We start from the raw sequence: 20590 nt of genomic DNA, 5'->3' as shown, positions 1-20590 counted from the left end.
AAGAATCTTTGCCGTCCGCTAGCAGACGGCAAAGAACTGGCTGATGGCAAACTTAGTCTTTGCCATCAGCTAGTTCTTTGCCGTCTGCTTTTTGGAAGCTGAGGGCAAAGAGCTTCTTTGCCGTCCGCTAGCGGACGGCAAAGAACTGGCAGATGGCAAACTAGCTGATTCCAGTAGTGTTGGGCATTCTTCAACTGGGTGACTTCCTTCACAATAGTGCATTCATCCTTGTGTTCTTTATGGGTATGTCCTACTTCTCCATAAATCTTGCATGCACAAGGTTTCTTCATATCCTTTCCATAAGGCTTCAACTTCTGGGACACAAGTCGAGACTTTGGCAGAGTCAACTTAAATTCTCTCCAGGTGGTTACTCCTTGCCATCCATTCATGGTTTGGTATATCCTCCACCAAGTAGCAGCACCTCTTTCAAAGCACTAAAGAGCATGCTGGGTCATATCCTTTTCGACTGTAGGGTTATTCTCCAAGTGATCCTCCATGTTCTGAATCCATCGGTCTGTCTCCAATTGACTCATTGGTCCCAAATATACAAGCTCATCTCCACTCATCCTCTATTGGGTCCATGGGTTTTGGGGTGAGATAAGAGAGATCAAGAGAGAGGGATGCACACAATACAAACAAAAGTTTTGAAAAGACATATTTTATTGTGGCTATCGGAAAAACAACAAACAAATGACAGCTCACAATCGTCGCATCTAACGTAGGTGTATAACAGGGGTTTGGTCTTCTAAGGGTCAACGTCGCCAAACTCTTCAAGTCTTGTTCCTGTCTTCGATGGCTTCTTCCGATCGTGTTTGTCCTTCTCAATTTCTTCTGCCAAATCCTCTCTGTTGACAAAAAGTTTCTCGTGACGTCCTTTAATATCTCTGGAGTGGCATTCCAAACTTCTGGGTTTCAACATTCTTGGTATGAACCATGTCCTACTATCCTTTAGTTCCTGACGAATCTCCGGTATCTCGAGGTTCTGCTCCTCCAGCTTGGCTACTTTCAGCTTTTGGTTCCTGAGTTCTTCACGAAATGCTTCCTTGTATAATATGCTTTCATGGAGCTCCACCTTAAACTTCTTTATGTACTACTCCAGATCCTGGTGATACACCAACTAAGGTTAAAAATTCATCTTACTAATAGGTGCTCCATTAGCCTTCTTCCATCAAATCCATTCTGATGACATGCATCCTTAACTCAGCATGGTGACAATAGCATCAGCGCGAGATAACTTCTTGGATAGCTGTGTTTCTGCTCTTGTCATTTACATGAGCTATCATTCCATAGTTGATATCTCCTGCCTTAGGGTTTTCTCGATAAAACTTTGAGTTCTCATGCTCCTTGTTTCAGTCTTACTCCGGTACACCTTGATCTCGGGTATTGACAACTTCCATAGTCTGCCAAGTTCCATAAGGGTAGCCTTCATAGGTCATACTCAATCTGGAAATTCTACAGAGCCTTCAATTCTCCTAGTCTTCGGAGTCTTTAACCGTTGTAGTTTCCATTATTCAGATGCACGGAAAATACTCTTCATTCCGTAGTGGTCGTAGTTGTCCGATATCTTGTAGTTCTTGGACTGGTCTCATCAGTGGAATCTTCGAGTGGTCAAAAAGGGGAAAGGGGTATGGTCTAACTAAAAGGGAATATTTGAATAAGCTCAGAAGAGAAGAGAGGTAAAAGATCTTTTTGAAAGGGAAAGTTGTAGAGAAAAATCTTTGCTATGGTCTTGCCAGTTTCTAGGGTCACGTCCTACAGTCAACATGTGCTCTGATACCATATTGTAGCGACCCGACCCGAATGGGTCAAGTCTCTGTGCTTAAGTGTCATCCCTCGATCGGTATGCTGACACACACAGTACTCGAAGGATTTATAACAGAGGTAAATCACATGTATAAAGTAACGTAAATACTATTACCTCAATCCATATAGCGGAAGCAACAAGGTTGTGGATTCCCATCAATACCAACAGCAAAGTTGAGTGTAGAAATCATAAGCCTAATGTATCACTTACTCATCGTAAGTTTATCCTGCAACATGAGACGTTGCAGCCCGAAACGGGTCAGTACATTGAATGTACTGGAAAATTCACACCATAGAGAAAATGATGAACAATGGCTATCACTATATGCATATATGGCTGGTGGAAAAGCTCTATGTTATAAGGTTTTTGCGTAAAGCCAATTTTCCCCTACTGCAAAGGAATAAATTTATTTAACTATCATGGTGGTTGTTGAACATTGAGAATGGTTAACAGCATTCTCAATCCCAATTAAGTGAACAATTAAAACCCAACAACATTAATTAGAAGTAACATGATGAGATTCACTTGATATTCAAGTACTAGATACTCAAGTTGTCCATAACCGGGGACACGGCTAATCATGATTAGTTTGTACACTCTGCAGAGGTTTGCGCACTTTTCCCCACATGACTCGATCGCCTCCGTTTGTTTTCTCGCACTACATGGTGTTTGAGAAACGGATGACCGAGACACAGTCTTTCAGAAGCGCTAGCACCTTACATGTGGGGTAGGCCGTACCACCTACAACCCCTACATCTGCTAGTCCACCCCGTAAGAGTTCGCACAACTTAGTCAACTATGCCAGAGCCCATAGTAGCATGTGGCTGCACACGGAAGTTTCTAGCATGAATTATCTTATGATCCCTTTGAGCCTGGGTGGCGGTCCAAAATAAAACAGGCAAGTCCTGATAGACATCAGGTGCCTCAATCCACCCAGATGTGTGTTTAAGTGGCCACCTTAGATACCATTAAAAATTATCAACTCACATCTGTCATGGATATCACTCACCCAATCCACGTCTACTAGCATAGCATGGCATAATAAGCAAACGTAGAAGTAGCTCCCAAAGGTTTCATAATAATACAGGTAATAGGTACTACCTCATCTACTTCCCATCCCACAATTTAATTAGATCCTAATCATGCAATGTGTGAGGATTGATCTAATGCAATAAAACATGGGTTGTAGAAAAGGTATGATCAAAGTGTGAACTTGCCTGCAAGGTAGATGAAGATGATTCGTACTTAAAACTCATGATAGATCTACTCGTCACACTCCGGTCAATCTATTGTAAGCAAACAATAGTAACCACACAATAAGTACTCATCTAAAGCAAAAGTAAAACTCGAACGAGAGGACGAACCAGAAAGTTCAACTTAAGAACTCCGGTTGCAAAGAAAGAACGAACCGAACAAACGACGGAAAACAAACGGCGGAAGAAAACAACTCGGTTCTAGCAAGTTGAAACTAGGTCAAATTTTACCATAGCAAAAACTTGTTCAAGTTGATTAGACGGAACGGCGGTTTCGAGATGAAACTCCAGGCGCTTGAATCACCTGATTCCGAGAAACGGGCGAGAAGATAAACTAGAACGAAGATCGGATCTAAGATCGCGATCGCGGAATAAATCCGACGAAAAGAAAGAGACGAACGGTTAAACGAACGGGCGTCGTTAACCGGGAATAATGGTGATCACGTTCGTTGAGACGAACGGTCCGAAAGAAGAACGAAAACCGATCTAGGGTTTTTCGGAAAAGAAACTGAAAAAGAAAACGGAAAACCGATCTAGGGTTTCGGAAAAGAAACCGAAACGAAGAATCGGAGAGAAAAACCGGAAAAAAACCGGAATGGTTTCTTTTAAAAGAACCGAACCGCAGGGGAAGAAAAAGAGAGGCGCGGGGCTACCTTCGGCGAGGCGGGGCGAACGGTGGCGACGGCGGCGTGCTAGGGCGGCGGCGGCGCTATAGGGGCGGCGGCGGCGGGTGAGGGGCGCGGGGTGGGGCCCGGCTTGGGGAGGCGCGGGGTGGTGTGGGGCTTGGGGTTTGATTTGATGTTTTGGAGGGGGAGGGGGGTGTTGGTATTTATATAGGTGAGGGGGGATTTACTTAGGGTAGGGGACAAGAAATAGAGTAGGAAAAGGAAAACGAAACAAAGGAAAAAGGGCTAGCCTAGAGTCCTAGAGGGACTCGGCTAAGAGGCGAGGCGGCGGCCTGGCGCCTGGCGCCTGGCGCTGGCGCACGCGCGCAGGGAGGCTGGGGCGGTGGCCGGCTGGCTAGGCCTTTGGGCCGGCTGGCCTGGCGGGAGGCTCTTTTTTTAACTAGTTTTTCGCGCGCAGAAAACAAAAGAAAAACTATCTAAACGAACTCCGAAAAATCTAAAGTAAATTTTCCCCGACTCCTAAAAATGAGTCGAACAAAATGAACTTTTCTCCGGGCCTAAAATGCAATTTTTTGAAAACACGCATTTTTCCCTATCCAAGAAAAACAAACAAACACCGGAAAACGAAATTTGATCTATTTATTAAATCTTCATTTTTCCTATATTTTGGGAAAGTCATATTCGAGAATTGAAGATGAAATAAATAAATCAAATGATCCTCTTTTCAAATTCGAGAAAACTCTCAAATATGAAAATAACGAAATCTCCAACTCTCTCCGAAGGTCCTTGAGTTGCGTGAAATTTCTAGGATCGACCAAAAATGCATGAAAATAAGATATGCATGATGATCTAATGTATAACATTCCAAATTGAAAATTTGGGATGTTACACCGGCATATCATCTTGAGATTTACGAAGTCATCGTAAACGCCTCGTCGTCGACGGGAACGTCTCCTCCCACTGAAAGCGCATCGCCGGAAATCCTGAAATAAATCCAGAAATAATACGAGCACCAGGATTTGAACACTGGTGGGTTGCGGATACCACTGTCCACCAAACCAACTCAACCACAGATTGATTCGCGTGACCAAGTACTAGTTGGAAAGTAATCATATCAGTTAAAAAAATAGAAGGACATAAAGGATTGTATGCAATAGAAAAAGCAAGCGCTGATCTCCTATAAATCCCTCATTTTCTATGGTATAAAAACAAGAGATCAGGCCGAATCCTTCTTGTTTGATAAGTTCGGATCAGCAGAATAATAGGGCAAGTTTTGTTGCGGCCTAAAACACGTTGGGAGTAGTTGGCAAGCTCACGGTTGGAAAGAAAGGAAAGGTCCATGTTTGGAAAGATACGAGTCCTTCAATTGGCAGGATCTTTTGGGTATCTAAAAACCGTCTATCTTTGAAAGGTTTGGATCGGTGAAAAAAGAGATATTATAGCAGATCGGTGGACTTTTTGGGACGTTGCCAAAGAACAAAAGAACTGAGCACAAAAGTCAATAGTTGCCACGTTTGGATTTGGAAGTACAAAAGAAACTAACCGATCAATTGTTAGCGGTGATCCGAATAAGTCAAGAAAGATTAAAAGAGGAAAGATATTTGTTGTTTATTTGGAAAGGAGGAAAGGAATCTGAACGTAAATCAAGGAGAGGTGGTTGTTTCCATGTTTGGAAGAAAGAAAAGGGAAGTTGCGGATCTGTTTTTTTATATGTAGGATTTTGTGCTGTTTGGAAGGAAGCTTTTGATGAAAAAATAAGGAAAGAATTGGGCGTTTGGTAGTTGGAATCCGACAAGTTACTTTTTTGGGATTTCCTAGGACATTGTGAGAAGTCCTAAAGAAAGAAGGAAAGTGGGTCACCTCACTTAGCTTAGCCCGAACGCCCAACCACTAGGTATGTACTACTGTGAGAAGAGACTTCCTGGACTGGCGCCGTGCCGCTCTCACCTTCTCCTCCTCCTACTCATTGTCTCCGCCCCACCTCCCTCCTTCCTTCCCAGCTCTAGTGATTCACCTTCTCCTCCTCCTTGTTCTCTCCGCCCACCTCCCTCCTGCCTTCCTAGCTCTAAGTGATTCTCCACACACTACTTCTCATCCCCTGTTTCCTCTGCTTTCTAGTTCGTTCGGGCACTCCCAATGGATTCTCATGACACACACAACCAGCTTCCTACCAAAAACCCTCTGGTCTTTGCGGAGGGTTTCAATCCTGATCCTGGGATTGAGATCAATATGCAAGGTCTATCCATCCAAGATCCACAAGTTATACACATCCAGGCTCACCAACATCATTCAGATCAGGCCAAGGAAAGAGGTAGTGATGCAGCTTACAACATCTTGATGAAGCTGGCTGTTACTGGAGGACAGCCAAGAACACTCTCTCTCATCGTAGTTCAGCAATCTATGGCCAGAGCATGGAGGGAGAACTATCACGGTATATCTCAACTCTCAAGGTACATATTTGTGGCACACTTTCAGTCCTTGTAATCTGCTATGTTTGTGTTCACTAGACAGCCATGGAGTATGGGATCTGATAATTTTTTGGTCAAGTTCATGGATCCTAAAGATCACAGTAAGGATATTCAGGATTACAAGTTTGACACCATTTTCATTACTGTTTGTATTTATGGTGTCCCTGCTCGTTTCCGTTCTCAAGAACTGCTGCTAAAGATTCTGACCACTTTGGGCGAAGTTTCAAAATATCATCCTTTTGTTCAAGCCATGCTTTCTGCAAAAACCTGATTACATGCGGGGTACTATTAAGATGTCTGTGGCCAATCCTGTTAGAGATAAGATATGGATATCTTTTCCCGAGGATTTTGCAACCTGGGTCTATTTGTACTATGAGAAGATTGGTAGGATTTGCACCTTCTGTGGTCAGTTATTTCATAGCGTGCAACACTGTGACACTAGGAATAATCTGTTGATTTCTAGACAGAGCCTAAACATTCAGCTAGATCAGATTCCCGCGGTTAGATTTGGTCAGTGGATGAAAAAGATTGAGCACATCCCAGCTTCTAATAGTGAACTCTCTTCTAAGAGTTCAGACTCTGCTTTCTCCCTTTTTCCAATCCTCAGCTCATCAGGTTACAGAAGCAGACACAACAAGGAATGCAAAATAAAGCCAAGACTATTTTGGGTTCTGACACTATTCCTCTTCAAACTCAAAAAAATCAGTTGCCAAATGTTACAATGCAAATCCACAGGAGAAATCACTCAGGTTCGTTTTCAAAAGGGATCCAAGGGCAGAGCCAACAGCTTGTTCATCTTTCTCATGCCCATTGCACTACTATTCACGCTCCACACTTGATTCCAGCTATGGTTGCTTCACCAAACACAGTTATTGCAGATGCAGAGACAAGGCGGTGCATTTATGTGGGAGACAAGGTATTGAAAGTATTGACTCTCCACTGCAGACGACTGTCTCCAAGTCGGTACCGGTTCAGGCGGGCGGAAAAAACTAGTCAGACCCATCGACTGCGGGTGAGATGGACATTCTCAGACAAGTACATGGGCCACAGCTGGGCCAATAGCAGTACCAACCCACTCAGATATTGCAAGGACAGAAGGGTAATTGCATTCTTCACTTCACGGTCGCCTCTTCGTCTTCAACCCTGCATACCTCTCATCAGCATGAACCACCAAACCCCATTTCTTCCCCAAATCTGCTCACTTTGCCTGCACAGTCTGCTCCTCTCAGTTCTCAAAACCCAGCTATGCCTGCTCTCACTGCCACTATGGAGAACATTTTTCCAATACAGAGAGGCACCACTAGTCTTTACCCTAGTCCTTTGTCCTCTCCATCATCCTCCTGGCGCAGACTCCCTTCTCCACCCAGGCTGTCTCCTAAACGGCCTATTGCAGCCATTCCGATCCCCCATTGCCGCTGTCGAAGTGACTGTAGTTGACTGGCCCTTCAGATGCAGATCCTCCCGCTCAGGAAGGCCCGGTGGTCTGCGGAGTTGCTGCGGGCTCATTTTGAGCCCCCGTTTCGCCATCACTCAATCCCCTTGCTTGACCGGGCCTTCTCGGAGTGCCTCCACCTAGGATCGCCCCTCTTGCTCCTGCCGCGGGCGCTCGAGCTAGGTCCTCTCCCTCTCGCCGATCTGGAGACTCGACGGGAAGCGGTCCCCTTGCCGCCGATTCCCCCTCTCATCCCTCGTCAGTACCTCAACTTATCCGCGATCCATCGGTCGATAGGGGTCGCCGTCGATCTATATCTTCTAGATAGGATGTTCCCCCAACTGGGAGATCTGGAGGTATGCGTGCCTCTGTCAACCACTTTCCTCGCTGTTGCTATGGTGCCACCACTTGGCATAGGGATGTTGTATCCAATCTGATGGTTAGTAGAAGTATGTTGTGCGGAGCCAGCAGCAAATTTGTGGCAAACTTGGATGTCAATGCCACTATTAACCAAATCAGCCTTACTGAGGAACAACGCAAGGAGGCAGCAACAAGCTATGATCCATGGCCAATTAGGACACCTTCGAACTCTCTCAGTTCAGATGGGCCCTATCTCTCCGCCTAGACATGATCGCTTCCAGTACATGGGTTTGGATGATTGTCATAGCCCATATGGCACCGCAGGTCAGGCCCTAGTGGAAAATCAAGATAACACTAGCTCCACTCACCAAGGTGTTCCGATGGATCTTCTCATTGGTCAGCAAGCAGATAACAAGGGGACTAGCAACATGGAAATTGGCAATCAAGGAGAGGATGGCAAGGATAACTCGTTTTCTTGGGCAGCGGCGCATGGCCCTAACGCGCCTCATGTGACATGAAGGCAATAGCTTGGAACTGCCGAGGTATGGGCAGGGGCCTTGGTAGTGAAAGAATGTTATACCTTGCTAACTTGATGCGGTCTACTCAAGCTCGGGTAACGTTTGTTTCTGAAATTAAATCTTCCAAAGTGTGTTCCATTGATCTTGTTAATAGGTTTGATGTGTCTAATGCTTTCGTTGTTCCTTCTAGACGTACTGCAGGTGGTCTTTGGCAAATGTGGAACAATGAGCTCAAAGTCACTGTTCATGTTGCCACTTCCCACTATATATTAGCTAATGTTATCCATGTAGCCTCCGGGGTCAATTTTGTTTGATTTGTATATATGGTGACCCGTATCATAACCAGACTGCGGTCATATGGGACCAAGTTGTTGCTTTTGTCTATGATAACCTAGGTAAACCCATGGTTTGTATGGGAGACTTGAACGACATCTTGTATAATATCGATGGGTGTAATGGTAATATTAACTACTTTCGTATCCATGCTTTCCGCTCTCTTGTCAAAAATTGTGGTATGTTTGATATTGGTTATAGAGGTCCAGCTTACACTTGGCGTGGTAGACATAACACTTCTAAACCCATTCACAAACGTCTTGATCGATGTCTGGTTAATTCTTAGTGGTGCTCTTTTTATCCCAACACTAAGGTTTTAAATCTGCCTATCATTCTCAGTGATCATGCCCCTATTTTAATCCCTACTAATGGTAATTTTGTGAGACCTAAACAAACTTCCAAATTTGAAAACTGGTGGCTTATGGAACAAGACTTCCACTCCTTCACTAAGAATGTTTGGAACAATGCTTCTCATACTTCTTTTGCAGCAAAATCTTCCTATCTTGCAGGGTCTCTCAAGACTTGGTGTTAGAATAAAAAACCACTTCAAAATGAACTTTCGGTCTTGGAGTCAAAAATCAATGAACTGCAACAACTTCCTCTTCATCAGCAAAATCAAGATCTCCAATGTTCTCTTATGGCAAGGTATGAATTAACGCTTTCTAAGATAAATCAGTATTATAAGAAAAGGAGTAAGAATAATTGGGTATCTAAAGGTGATCGTAATACTAAATTTTTTCATCAGGCCATTATGCAGCGTAGGATGAAAAATACTATCTGTTCAATTAAGGATGAACATGACCTCATTCACTGTAATCCTACTGCCATTATGCAAACCTTTGTGAATTACTTCCACTATATTTTTTCGTCCCCTGATGAGAATATTCTTCCACCGTTTCCTCTTCATCAGGGGTACAATGATAACAATGACCCTACTTATTCCATTCCGGATAATGCTGAAATCTTGCAGATTCTTAAAGATATGAAGCTTAATGCTTCTCCTGGTCCTGATGGTTTCAATGTTGAATTTTATTTAGCTACTTGGGATTGGATTGGGGAAGAGGTAACTCACCTTGTTACTAATTTTTATCAAACAACTACCCTTCCTTCTCATATTAATGACACCAATATTTCTCTCATTCCTAAGAAATTGGCGCCCTTGGTTCCTACTGATTACGGGCCTTTTAGCCTTTGTAATGTGATTTACACAATCATTGCCAAGTCTCTGGCTAATAGACTTAAATCTCACCTTCCTGGTTATATTGATCCTGCTTAACAAGCTTTTATTCAAGGTAGGCGTATTAGTGATAACATTATTATTTCTCAGGAGATTGCTCACTCTTTTTCTCTTAAATCTTGGAATCATAGTGCTTTCATGCTTAAAATAGATCTTGCAAAGGCTTTTGATCGTTTGGAGTGGAACTTCATAGTTTCTGCCTTGACACGAAAAGGGCTGCATGGTCATTTCATTAATTTGGTTCATGCCTGTATCTCGTCACCTACTTTCTTTGTGCTTATTAATGGCCAACCCTCTCAAAAATTTAAGAGCTCCAGAGGTATTAGACAATGCTGCCCCATGTCGCCTTATTTATTTGTTTTGGCCATTAATGAGCTCTCCATTATGATGAATGAAGCTTTGAGAGCCAATCATTTACAAGGTATTTCACTTGGACTAAATTGCCCTTCTATGCATTCTTTGCTGTTTGGAAATGATCTCCTTGTGTGTGGGCATGCCACTTGTCAGGAAGCTCAGGCTATGGCGAACCTCATTCATCATTTCTGTACTATCTCTGGTCAAACACCTAACTGGAACAAATCTGCTATACTTTTCAGTTCCCATGTTCCCCAACATGTTATGGATGACATTAAAATCATCTTTCCAGGGGCTAGTCTTGATGATAGCTTCACTCACCTTGGTCATCCTCTCATTCTTCCTGCTAATAATAGAGCAGCTGCTTACAATTTTGTCTTGGACACATTTTTAAATAAGTTTCCCTCTTATAAAGCTAATATGCTCTCTCATGCAGCTAGACTAGATTTAATTTGCTTTGTCTTTTTGGCTATTCCTATTTATTATATGTCCTATATTCTATTCTCTAAAAAATTCATTGCAAAACTTACTGCAGTAATCAAGAACTTCTGGTGGACAGGTATTAGAGAAACAGATTCGAGGAAAAGCCTTTTCTTCAAGCTTGGAAGGACATTTCCAATTCCAAAACAGAAGGAGGGTTAGGTATAAGGAACTTGTAGGAAGTCAATGAAAGTCTCATTTTGGCTGCAGCCTGTAGGTTAGAAAATAATCCATCTTCACATTTATACTCTGTTCTCCGAGCGAAATATTTCCCTAGCACCACTATTTGGAAGGCTACTCCCGCTCCTCCCAAATCTGCTTTTGGGGCTTCTGTCCTAAAAATGTTTCCCAAAATTAAGAATCATGCTTTCTATCAACTTACGCAAGGAAATATCACTTTATGGAGTATGCCTTGGTGTACCCTTTGGAATACTATTCATGATTATGTCATTCCTCAACTTTCAGGTTTTGTTTATCCATCTTTAGTTAGAGATCTTTGGATGACTGATAACTAGACTTGGAATCATCAACTCATGCTTCAACTTTTTCGGGAGCCCCTGTCTTATCATATCATTAATATTGACATTATTCAGGATGACAATGATGATTTGCCTTGTTGGCCTTTAGCGCCGAATGGTAGTTGTTCTCCTAAATCTGCTTACCAAATTTGCTTACAAGACACTCATGCCCATCCTAGAACAACTCCCTCTCTAGTTTCTGCAGACTTAAAAAACTTTCTTAACCTAGTGTGGAAGCACAAATCCTTGCTTCCTAAAATTAAAATGTTTGCTTGGTGTCTCCTCAGCAAGGCTCTGCCTACTGGTATGAGAGCAGGAAGATTCTCCAACCATACTTCTCAAATTTGCTCCAAATGTACTCAACAAGAGGATGATTTTCATCTCTTTTTCCTTTGTCATTTTGCTAGAGCTGCCTGGTTTGCTCATCCTTGGTTTATTAGATCTGATGCTCTCGTTCATAATCAGGACTCTTTGCTTACCACCATTACGTCTTTAATGACTTCATATCACCCTCATGCTTCGCTACAGAATATTTTCAATTTCTTATGGTCCTTATGGAAAGCTAGGAACGATTGTCTTTTTGAACGCAGGAAAGGGCATCCTAATAGGATCCATGTTATGGCTGCTAGTACGGATAGTGCATTGCAAGCTGAGGCACTTTTGTCATCTGATGGGCAAAATAGTGTTACTAACAATCTTCATAATGAACAACAAATTCCTTTGCAGGGAAAATCCATTCAATCTGATCTCATCATTAAGGGGCGAAGATTTATTTGGATGCAGCTTTTCGAACTTAAAAAATACCAGGTACTCTTCGAGGACAGGTTGGTACAGGTATTGGTATCTACTTTTATCTTCCTATTGATCATGGGGAGCTTAATATTCAGATTTAGGCTTCTGCCCTTGTAACCATTGATCCCATTCAGGCAGAAGCCACAGCCCTAGCTTGCGCTGCTCTGCTAGCAAATTACTTGAATGTGAAGCAACCTACTTTTTTAACTGACTGTCTTCCACTTGCTTCTGCTGCTGCTTCTAAGAATATCTCCCATCCTGCTACGCCTTGGAATATCAGAAATGACTTATCTTCTTTTATTAAAAAATACACTAATCTCAATGCTCAGGTCTTTCATATTTCCAGGAATCTAAATGGGGTAGCTCACAACCTTGCTCAGTAGGTGTATCAGGCAACAAATCAACCTATAATGTCTTGCTCAACTCGATCACATGCTGCAAACTTCTGTCCAGTGGCGGCTGCTTTAGCTCATTTCTCTGTTACAGGCTACTGTCTACCCAAGGTTACTGTTACTAAACTCGGTGGAAAATTCAACAAATTTGCGATCAATGTGCTTCTTCTTCAAATCTTTCTTAAGGATTGGTGACACCTTGGCACTGCTACTTACTTTCAAGATAGATCTCTTAAGTGCCTCTTCTAGCATTCTTTTAGCTGCAGATCACCTGGTTGACTTGTTTTCAACCTATCTTTGCTATTCCATCCAGCTTCTTTTTCAGGCTGTATCTCCTGCTCTGTATTCTCTGGCCTCTGAACCTTGTAATGACTCTTTAAGCTGTCAATGGAAATTGGTAACCTTCTAGGTACCTTGCTTTGTTCAAAAAAATAAAGAAGGAAAGTTAACAGAAAAGGAAGTCTGATCGGCCTAAAAAATAAATAGGAAAATGTGTTGGTGTTTGGCATCTAGCTGCTTTTGTGCGACGGTTGCTGGGGCAGTTTGACTGGAAAAAAAGAAACAAGAGAAGGGAAGTGCACGTGATTTTGCATAGTCCTCACGATAAAAAAAATTCTCTTTGCTGATTCGGTTGTCTTTCCCACGAAAAGGAAAAAAACAGCCCATGCAGTTTTTCTTTGGAGAGAGAGAAAAGTGCAGCGGTTGACTTGATCCCTTCGTGGTGTTGGTTTCCAAAAAAAGAGCAAGACTAGCTAATTAAACGAGGGGTACGTGACTAGTATACTTGTGCCTAAAAGTTGACTTGGACCAGGGAGAGGCCCACAAGATTTCTCTATTACCCCGTTGCTCTATTTATGAGGATCTTTATTTCCAGCCACATTCATCGTCGTGTCTGCCATTGTAAACATTTTTTTCAGTGGATCATCATGAATTCATTTGTGTCATAGGCTCACGTCTCTAGTACGGTCTAGCCTAGGACCAGCACTCTACCATTTTTAGCGAATTTTCAACTTGTACTAATTAGCATGGTTGTAGCATTTTCTTTCCACATATATAAAGCCAACCCAGCTCCACATATTTCTACTCCGTTCATACATACGTTCACCTGGCAATCGCTTTACCCAACTTTTGGAGTTATTTGACACCGCTGGTTGCTGGTCACCACTTCCTGCATGGTAAGAACTTGTAAGACTTCCATTTTTTCTCTACCGTGAGCATTTTACCACCACATCCCAGTAGTTCATAGAAACATTCTTGGATTTTGTTTATTGTTTCTACTAATCATGGTAGATTCCAGAGTCAGTTGGCCTTCATCGATCGTGGGTGACGTGCCATCACCTCAAAAAATACAACCACCATCACAAGAGGTACAAAGACATCAGAATGCACACAATCAGGTTCTTGTTTCCATGCCACCTTTTAATGGTCATTTTAAACCTGATTTATATATTGAAATGGGAGTTCGAAATAAATGCTATATTTTCTTTCCATAATTGTTCTGAACGTCAAAAAGTTAAGGTCGCAGTTGGTACATTCACTGGTTTTGCTATTGTTTGGTGGAGTGAACATTGTCGGTTATACCCTGATTATGTACCTACTACTTGGGATGATTTAAAAGTTGTCATGAGAGAGATTCGTCAATGTTTATTATACTCGTGGCATGATTAAAAAACAAAAATATTTAAAACAAGGTAGTGACATCGTAACAAAATATTATGATGATTTACAAACGACCTTGTTGCACTCCTTTTAAGAGGAAACTAAAGACGATTTGATGGATAGATTTTGAGGAGGGTTAAACCGTGATATTCAAGGGATACTAATTCATGAAGAGTGTTATTCTATGGACCATTTGTTTCATCTTGGTTGCTAAGCTGAACAGGAAATAAAATGATGTGTTGCCCACAAGGAGAACAAGCGCGAGGTGCACATTCCAAGAGTTGATACAGTTGTCCCTTCAACTACTATGACAACCACATCTGTTGTTGTGAGGACTACATCACCTCCACCATATGACACATCACCCCCGAGAGCGCCTATATTATCTGAGTTGATCATAAGTGGCAATGACAAAGGTACTGATCTTCCACCTCCACATGAGTATGATGAACGTGTTGTCAATTTAAATGTACCATGCGGTGAGCTACCCACTACTTTGATCACACTAACTATTTTAGAGGACTATGTTGATGATTTTACTTCGCCATGTGATCAAACAATTTTGAGTGAACCCACTGAATTAACTATTGATGCCAAAGAATCATGTGAATCGGGGAATAAATCGGATTGGATCAAATACATTTGAAAATAATTGTGCCAATGTTTAATCATTTTGATATGACCTCTAATCTTGGTGATGGTTCATCAATGTTGGGATGGCTTAATGATAAGCATTGTAAATCTTTTGATATGAATAAGAGCTTCACTTATATGTGCAAACTGAGTTGCAATATTTTCATGCCTTTGACTTCTTGTGATAATATATTGGCTTTATATTTCACGACTTTTGAAGGGTGCTCTTGTATAACTGTGTCACATGTTCCCCAACTAAGATCAGTACAAATGGATGACATATACATATACAATGTGTAACCTTGTCTCTTTTGTTAGCCACATTTCAGATTAAGCAACGCCGAGGACGACTTTGTTTTCAAGAAGGGGAGGATGATGAGGACATGGCCACCACAGTTACACCCATATCCCCTGCTGTTTTTCCTCTTGGAACAATTGCTAGTTCTCAGATATGCCAATTAAATTATCAGGTACTTTCGTTTCTTGGTAATGTTTCTAGTGTTCATGAGAATATGATGCTGCCTAACTTAGATACATTTGTTTTGCTTGCAATTGAAGGGCCTAGCACGGACAAAAAGGATGAACATTGGAGCCTGGTCAAGCACGGAGATGAAGGTGCATGCGAAGAGAACAATAACAGAGGTTCAAGTGGAGATTTCCGGACTTTGAAGCCATCATGATGACACACAAGAAGATGGACGAAATATACAAGATGGCCTTTCATAAATTTTGTCCATAACTTATTATTGGTGTTGCGCCACCTTATTTTGGGCCAGGCCCATGTAATCTATTTTTAGAGTCCATATTGTAGGGGAAACGACTTAGGAGATGTTTTAGTACCACCTTGCCAAGGGTGGACAAAATCCCCTCTTTTTTCCCTATAAATACAACCCTTAAGGCATCGTTTAGACTTGGGTTTTATTTAGTTAAAAGTTAGCCATTGCTGCAACTTCGTGTACTTTGTTTTTGTCCAACGACCAGACCAAGGCCACTTATTAAACCCCACTTTTATCAATACTTCATCCATATTCGCTATATTCAGATTGCTTAATCATATTATTGCTTGTTCTTCGATTGCTTGTAGGAATAGACCTTCGTGGTCAAGTTGGTCGTGCTCCGGCATGGTCAATAACCTCTTGGAGTTGGTTTAGCGATTGCTAAGGCGCAATGTCGTTGCATGTTTGTAGTCGGATCATCAAAGTCGTCTCCACAAAATCCATAGTTATCATCTCATCGAAAGATCAGGACACCCTCGCCTCTATCATGCATGATATGAGAAGTCAACTGTATACACAATTGAAATTGAAATCAATGGAGCTATTGATAAGAGCAAACCTGTTAAAGAAACTTGCATGAACATACCTGCTGTGCCATTGGAGTTTCGATTGGATCCTTCAATTTCAAAATTAGTTTGTATGAGTAAATACAGTGATACAAGAGCAAAGCAGTACACACGAGAGAAATATAATCTTAAATTAGAACAGTTGTTCTTCAGGTTTAAGCACTTGTTCTACATGAACAGAGTACAGTAAAACACAAGAATACTGTACTTAAAAAATGAGCTCATAGACCTTACCACATTCTTGGTTCGGGACCACTACAGAACAAGGCGTTCCCAGTCATCGTCCAGTAAATGTGTCTCAGGAGAACGTAAGAGAATTTGATGAGTTTCTTTGCGAGTGAAGTACGTTTTCTTCAGGTAATTCCGATATTGTCACCAAGCATTCTTGAAGATAGCAGAGGTATTATCACATGTTACCTCATCCTGAGTTTCCAAATCGGTCCTTCTCTATAGAGGGAAATGGAAAATTTTGCTATATTATAACCATCATGGAGGTAGAATGTATGGGACAAAGCAAACTAATTGCCATGAATAACATTACTTACACATAACTCCTAGACAAAAACCTACAACTGGCACTTTCCATCATCTTCAATATAATATTTCCAAGATGGGAAGATATGCACATAGGATTTAACAACATCAAATGCGGTAGATGTTAAACTACGACTGGCTGGTTGTGCTTCCTCCACAGGAATAGGCGTACTAACTGGTGGAGTTGGGGTTCGCCGTGGTAGTACTGGCCCCTTGGGCACTGGAGCTGCCTTACTAACTGCTCTTATTTGGGAGCTCTGTGGTGGAGATGGTGTTGTGTCAACAGCAACTGGGTTACTATCTGCTGGGGTTGGGGTTAGATTGGGTGAAGCTGGTTCTCTGACCATCGCAGTAGGGGTACAATTTGTGAGAGCCTGGGTTATGTGTGGTAGGGTTAGTTCCCGTGCATCTACAACCGGGGTGCTATCTCCACCAAGAGGTAGCACTATTTTATTTGAAGACTATGTTTTTACTCCGCTAGATATTGGCATCACCCGCTCCAATTCAAATGGCTGATAAACAGGAAACATAGTTGAATGTACATACATTGTATGAGAGACAGATGCAATATAGTGTGGAAAAAAGACGGCATGAAATAGTTGACATGTATATTGTTTAAATAAAACGGATAGCATGACATAATTTCACATATATGATTTCTATCTAAACTGGATAGCATAGCATAACATAATTCAAAGATATGATGAATAACTAAACATGATCGCATGACATAATTCACATACATGTTATCTAAGTAACCAGGATCGCATGATTTAATTCACATATGTGATTTATATGCTAAACAAAGGGCATTCAATATGATGTCTGAACTAAGAACATGGTGTTGAATATTGTGTATATGATGTCTAAACTATGCAATGCAAGACACCATATGCATGATATGAGCAGTATAACCGTGCCAAGTTAGAGCATACACCTCGATGGGGGAATAGGACTGATCATCTGTCTCTGAGTCCATCTCTATGGAGCTATCGGGACCCAACACTTCGACAGGTAGCACTGTCTGCTCTGAAGGCCTTGTTTTCACTCTAGATTTTTCCATCTCCCACCCAAATGGCTGATTCACGGGAAGAGTAGTTTAATGTACAAACATTGTCGACAAATGGAAATGTAACGAGGAAAAGGATGGGCAAGATATCATTCAAATATATGATGCCTAGTTAAACAGGATGGCATTGCACATTTCACATATATTATTGCTGGCTAAAAGACATGAGACTGCATAATTCCCATATATGATATAGGAACTAAACAGGTGGCATTACATAACATGTCTAAACTAAGCAGATGACATATATGATGGCAAAAGTAGGCACTGCAAGGCAACATATGCATGATATGACTAACATCAACATGCCAAGGTAGACCAAACACCTTGGGGGTAAATAGGAGTGGTCAGTTGCATCTGAATCCACTTTAGAACAGATATCTTCCTCTGGATTACAATCTGGAGAGGGGGGAGGGTTTGCCACTGAACCCACCATGGAGCGATGTCTGCATGACATTGTATTGTCGCGCAAAACTCTTCTCTTTTTCTCTAAATGTTCAGCATGACTATGTACAATATCTGACATGCATACGAAAAAGATATGGTGAGATTATGTAAGGAGAGCATGCAGAAATGTAGAATGATGGTAACAACCGGTGGATGGATCCAAAAATAATGATAGCAGGCTGATGATTGCTTTAATTTAATAAAAAGACAGATGATGATTGCTTTACTATTTGTTTCCCACCCAAGATGAACAACATAGGCATACCCTAGGTGAACCAGATATTAGACAGAGATACTATTCATTGCTGCCTCGATATGTGCCCCACAACTAATTTAGAACTCAAGTTTGAACATTAATTTGGACCTAACTTGGAGTCTAAGAGGTGAACGGGACGATAAAGTAGCAGGTAATTTTAAGCAATGCATAACATAAGCAGAAACAAAAGAGTGCGACCTCTCTTGTGGACCCGTGTACTCCTCAGGTTCATCTACTAAGTCGATGATGGTGATGCCGTTGCGGTGGGTGCCGGCGGCAGGGAAGGAGATCTGAGGCAGCGAAAGACGGTCAGGAGTCATGATGTATGGTTTGGTGGATGCTTCTGTCGATGGAGCAGCTCAAGTGAGGTGGACGACATCGCGGCAGGAGCAGGGCAAACCACACAAAGTTTCCTTGGACACATACCTGTAACTGAAGTAATTCTGTAAGGGCTCATTTGGCTTGCATGATTCTAAAAACGTAGGGATAGGAAAAACACCAGAATAGGATAGGAATGCACATGGTAAACAGAGCATTTGTAAACATAGGATTTCTGTCAACTTGGGTGTTTGGTTCACAGGAATTGGAAGAGCAGAGGAATGCAAAGAAACATGGCCAAAATAAAGTGAAACCATATGAAAGCGTGTACAGTTAGAATGTCATTCTGCCACTAATGCACTTGGTCTTGTTGTCATGCATAGGATTTTGAAAAGTAGGTCCAGGTGGATGTTTTGCTCCATTCCTTTCAACAAAATGCATGAATAATTGAATAGTAGAGTGTCATAGGAAAATTTCCTATTGCATGTTTTTCCGTTGAACCAAAATAGCCCTAATGGATCGACATGAATGTAGAGTAATAAGTGATGCAACAAGTGTACAACCTCTTTGCCGTAGCTGTGTCGACCTCAGCATCATTGGGTTGGTCGCTGAAGAAGTTGAGACAGAGGTGGTTGTCGGAGGTGTGGAGGAAGATCTGAGGAATCTGTAGACGGCGTCCAGGGCACTGCTCTATTGTGATGGATCGTTCTGTCGTTGGAGCAGCTCCGGTGAGCCGTAAGACGTCAAGGCTCAAGTAGCAGAAGACAGACTTCGTTAATCTCAAGTGGGATTCTAATAGCATCTCCAATAGATGTAAAATTTACATCACCAAAAACCACCTGACTACAACAGATGAGGTAAAAAAATGTTGACTCTGAACTTAACAGTCGAAACTTAAATTTACTGTGGAATCTGAATGTTACTGTCGAAATTGAATGCAATGGTAGCAGAGAGGCACTTGACATGTAGTTTAGGGATGGCCTGCAGTTCATCTTCAACCTGCACCCCCTTGAGCCGCCAGCCACCACCGGCCGAACCGCCGGCCCCCGCGCCACCTCGCCGCCTCGAAACAACTCCCCACCGCCCAGGCCAGCCCTCGAGCCCCCACCCCCCGCGCCGAGCTTTTTCTCCAGCGATCCCCAGGCCACCACCCCACCACCGCGCCCCACCGCCGGCGACCACCGCCACCACCCTGAACCCTAAGATATATAGTGGGGTACCTCTCCGGTGAGCCCCCGTCACCGCTGCGGGTGGTTCTTCCTTAACTCCGGTGAGCCCCCCACCCCTTGAAATCGACTAACCCAAAAGTCGATTAAGTCGACTGAAGTGTAGCTAAATCGGAGCAGAGTAGCAGCACGAGCGAGGGGGAGAGTAGCAGCAGCAGCGAGAGCCAGAGCTGCAGCAGTAGCGCGAGCGAGCTAGAGCTAGAGCAGCAGCAGGTCCGGCTGGTATGGACACCACCGTCGAAGGGGCCTCGCACTGGGGGAGAGCTGCCGTGGAGATGCCGCCCGCGGCACCGGCTTCGAGGTAGCCGCTCCATGGGGGTGCGGGATGGAGCACCGTCGACATCGGGAGGTTGAGTTAGGGAGAAGGTGCAATGTGGTGAGTGTACAATCTCTTTGGTGGTGCCGAGTAGGTTTCGGCTTCGTCCGAGGAGTCGGTGAGGATGATGCGGTTCCGGTGGAGGAGGTTAAGTTGGCGCTGTGGGGATGGAGCAGCCACGATAGATGAGGCGATCGTCGGAGCAGCTCCTTGGAGGTGGAGG

At 42.7% G+C, this 20590-nt stretch overlaps 1 protein-coding gene across 3 annotated transcripts; it reads left to right on the top strand.

The window, feature by feature from the left end:
• Positions 1-5629: 5629 nt before the first annotated feature.
• Positions 5630-13023, top strand: LOC123146844 (uncharacterized). 3 transcript variants are annotated; one of them, XR_006472931.1, is made up of 2 exons: positions 5630-8556; positions 8663-13023. XR_006472931.1 is itself a non-coding variant. In XM_044566118.1 (2 exons), exon 2 carries the CDS (start codon positions 6792-6794, stop codon positions 7725-7727), a length of 936 nt encoding a protein of 311 aa, XP_044422053.1. In that variant the 5' UTR covers positions 5630-6114; positions 6191-6791; the 3' UTR covers positions 7728-13023. The 3 variants fall into 3 exon arrangements, 1 of the variants encoding a protein (XP_044422053.1); XR_006472930.1 differs by having other exon boundaries at positions 8652-13023; XM_044566118.1 differs by having other exon boundaries at positions 5630-6114; positions 6191-13023.
• The last annotated feature ends 7567 nt before the right edge of the window (positions 13024-20590 follow it).

This window comes from Triticum aestivum, chromosome 7A (assembly GCF_018294505.1).
Source record: "Triticum aestivum cultivar Chinese Spring chromosome 7A, IWGSC CS RefSeq v2.1, whole genome shotgun sequence".
NCBI classification, from domain to species: Eukaryota; Viridiplantae; Streptophyta; class Magnoliopsida; order Poales; family Poaceae; genus Triticum; species Triticum aestivum.
The sequence above is the reverse complement of the archived record's forward strand: the minus strand, read 5'-3'. Positions and strand labels throughout refer to the sequence as shown.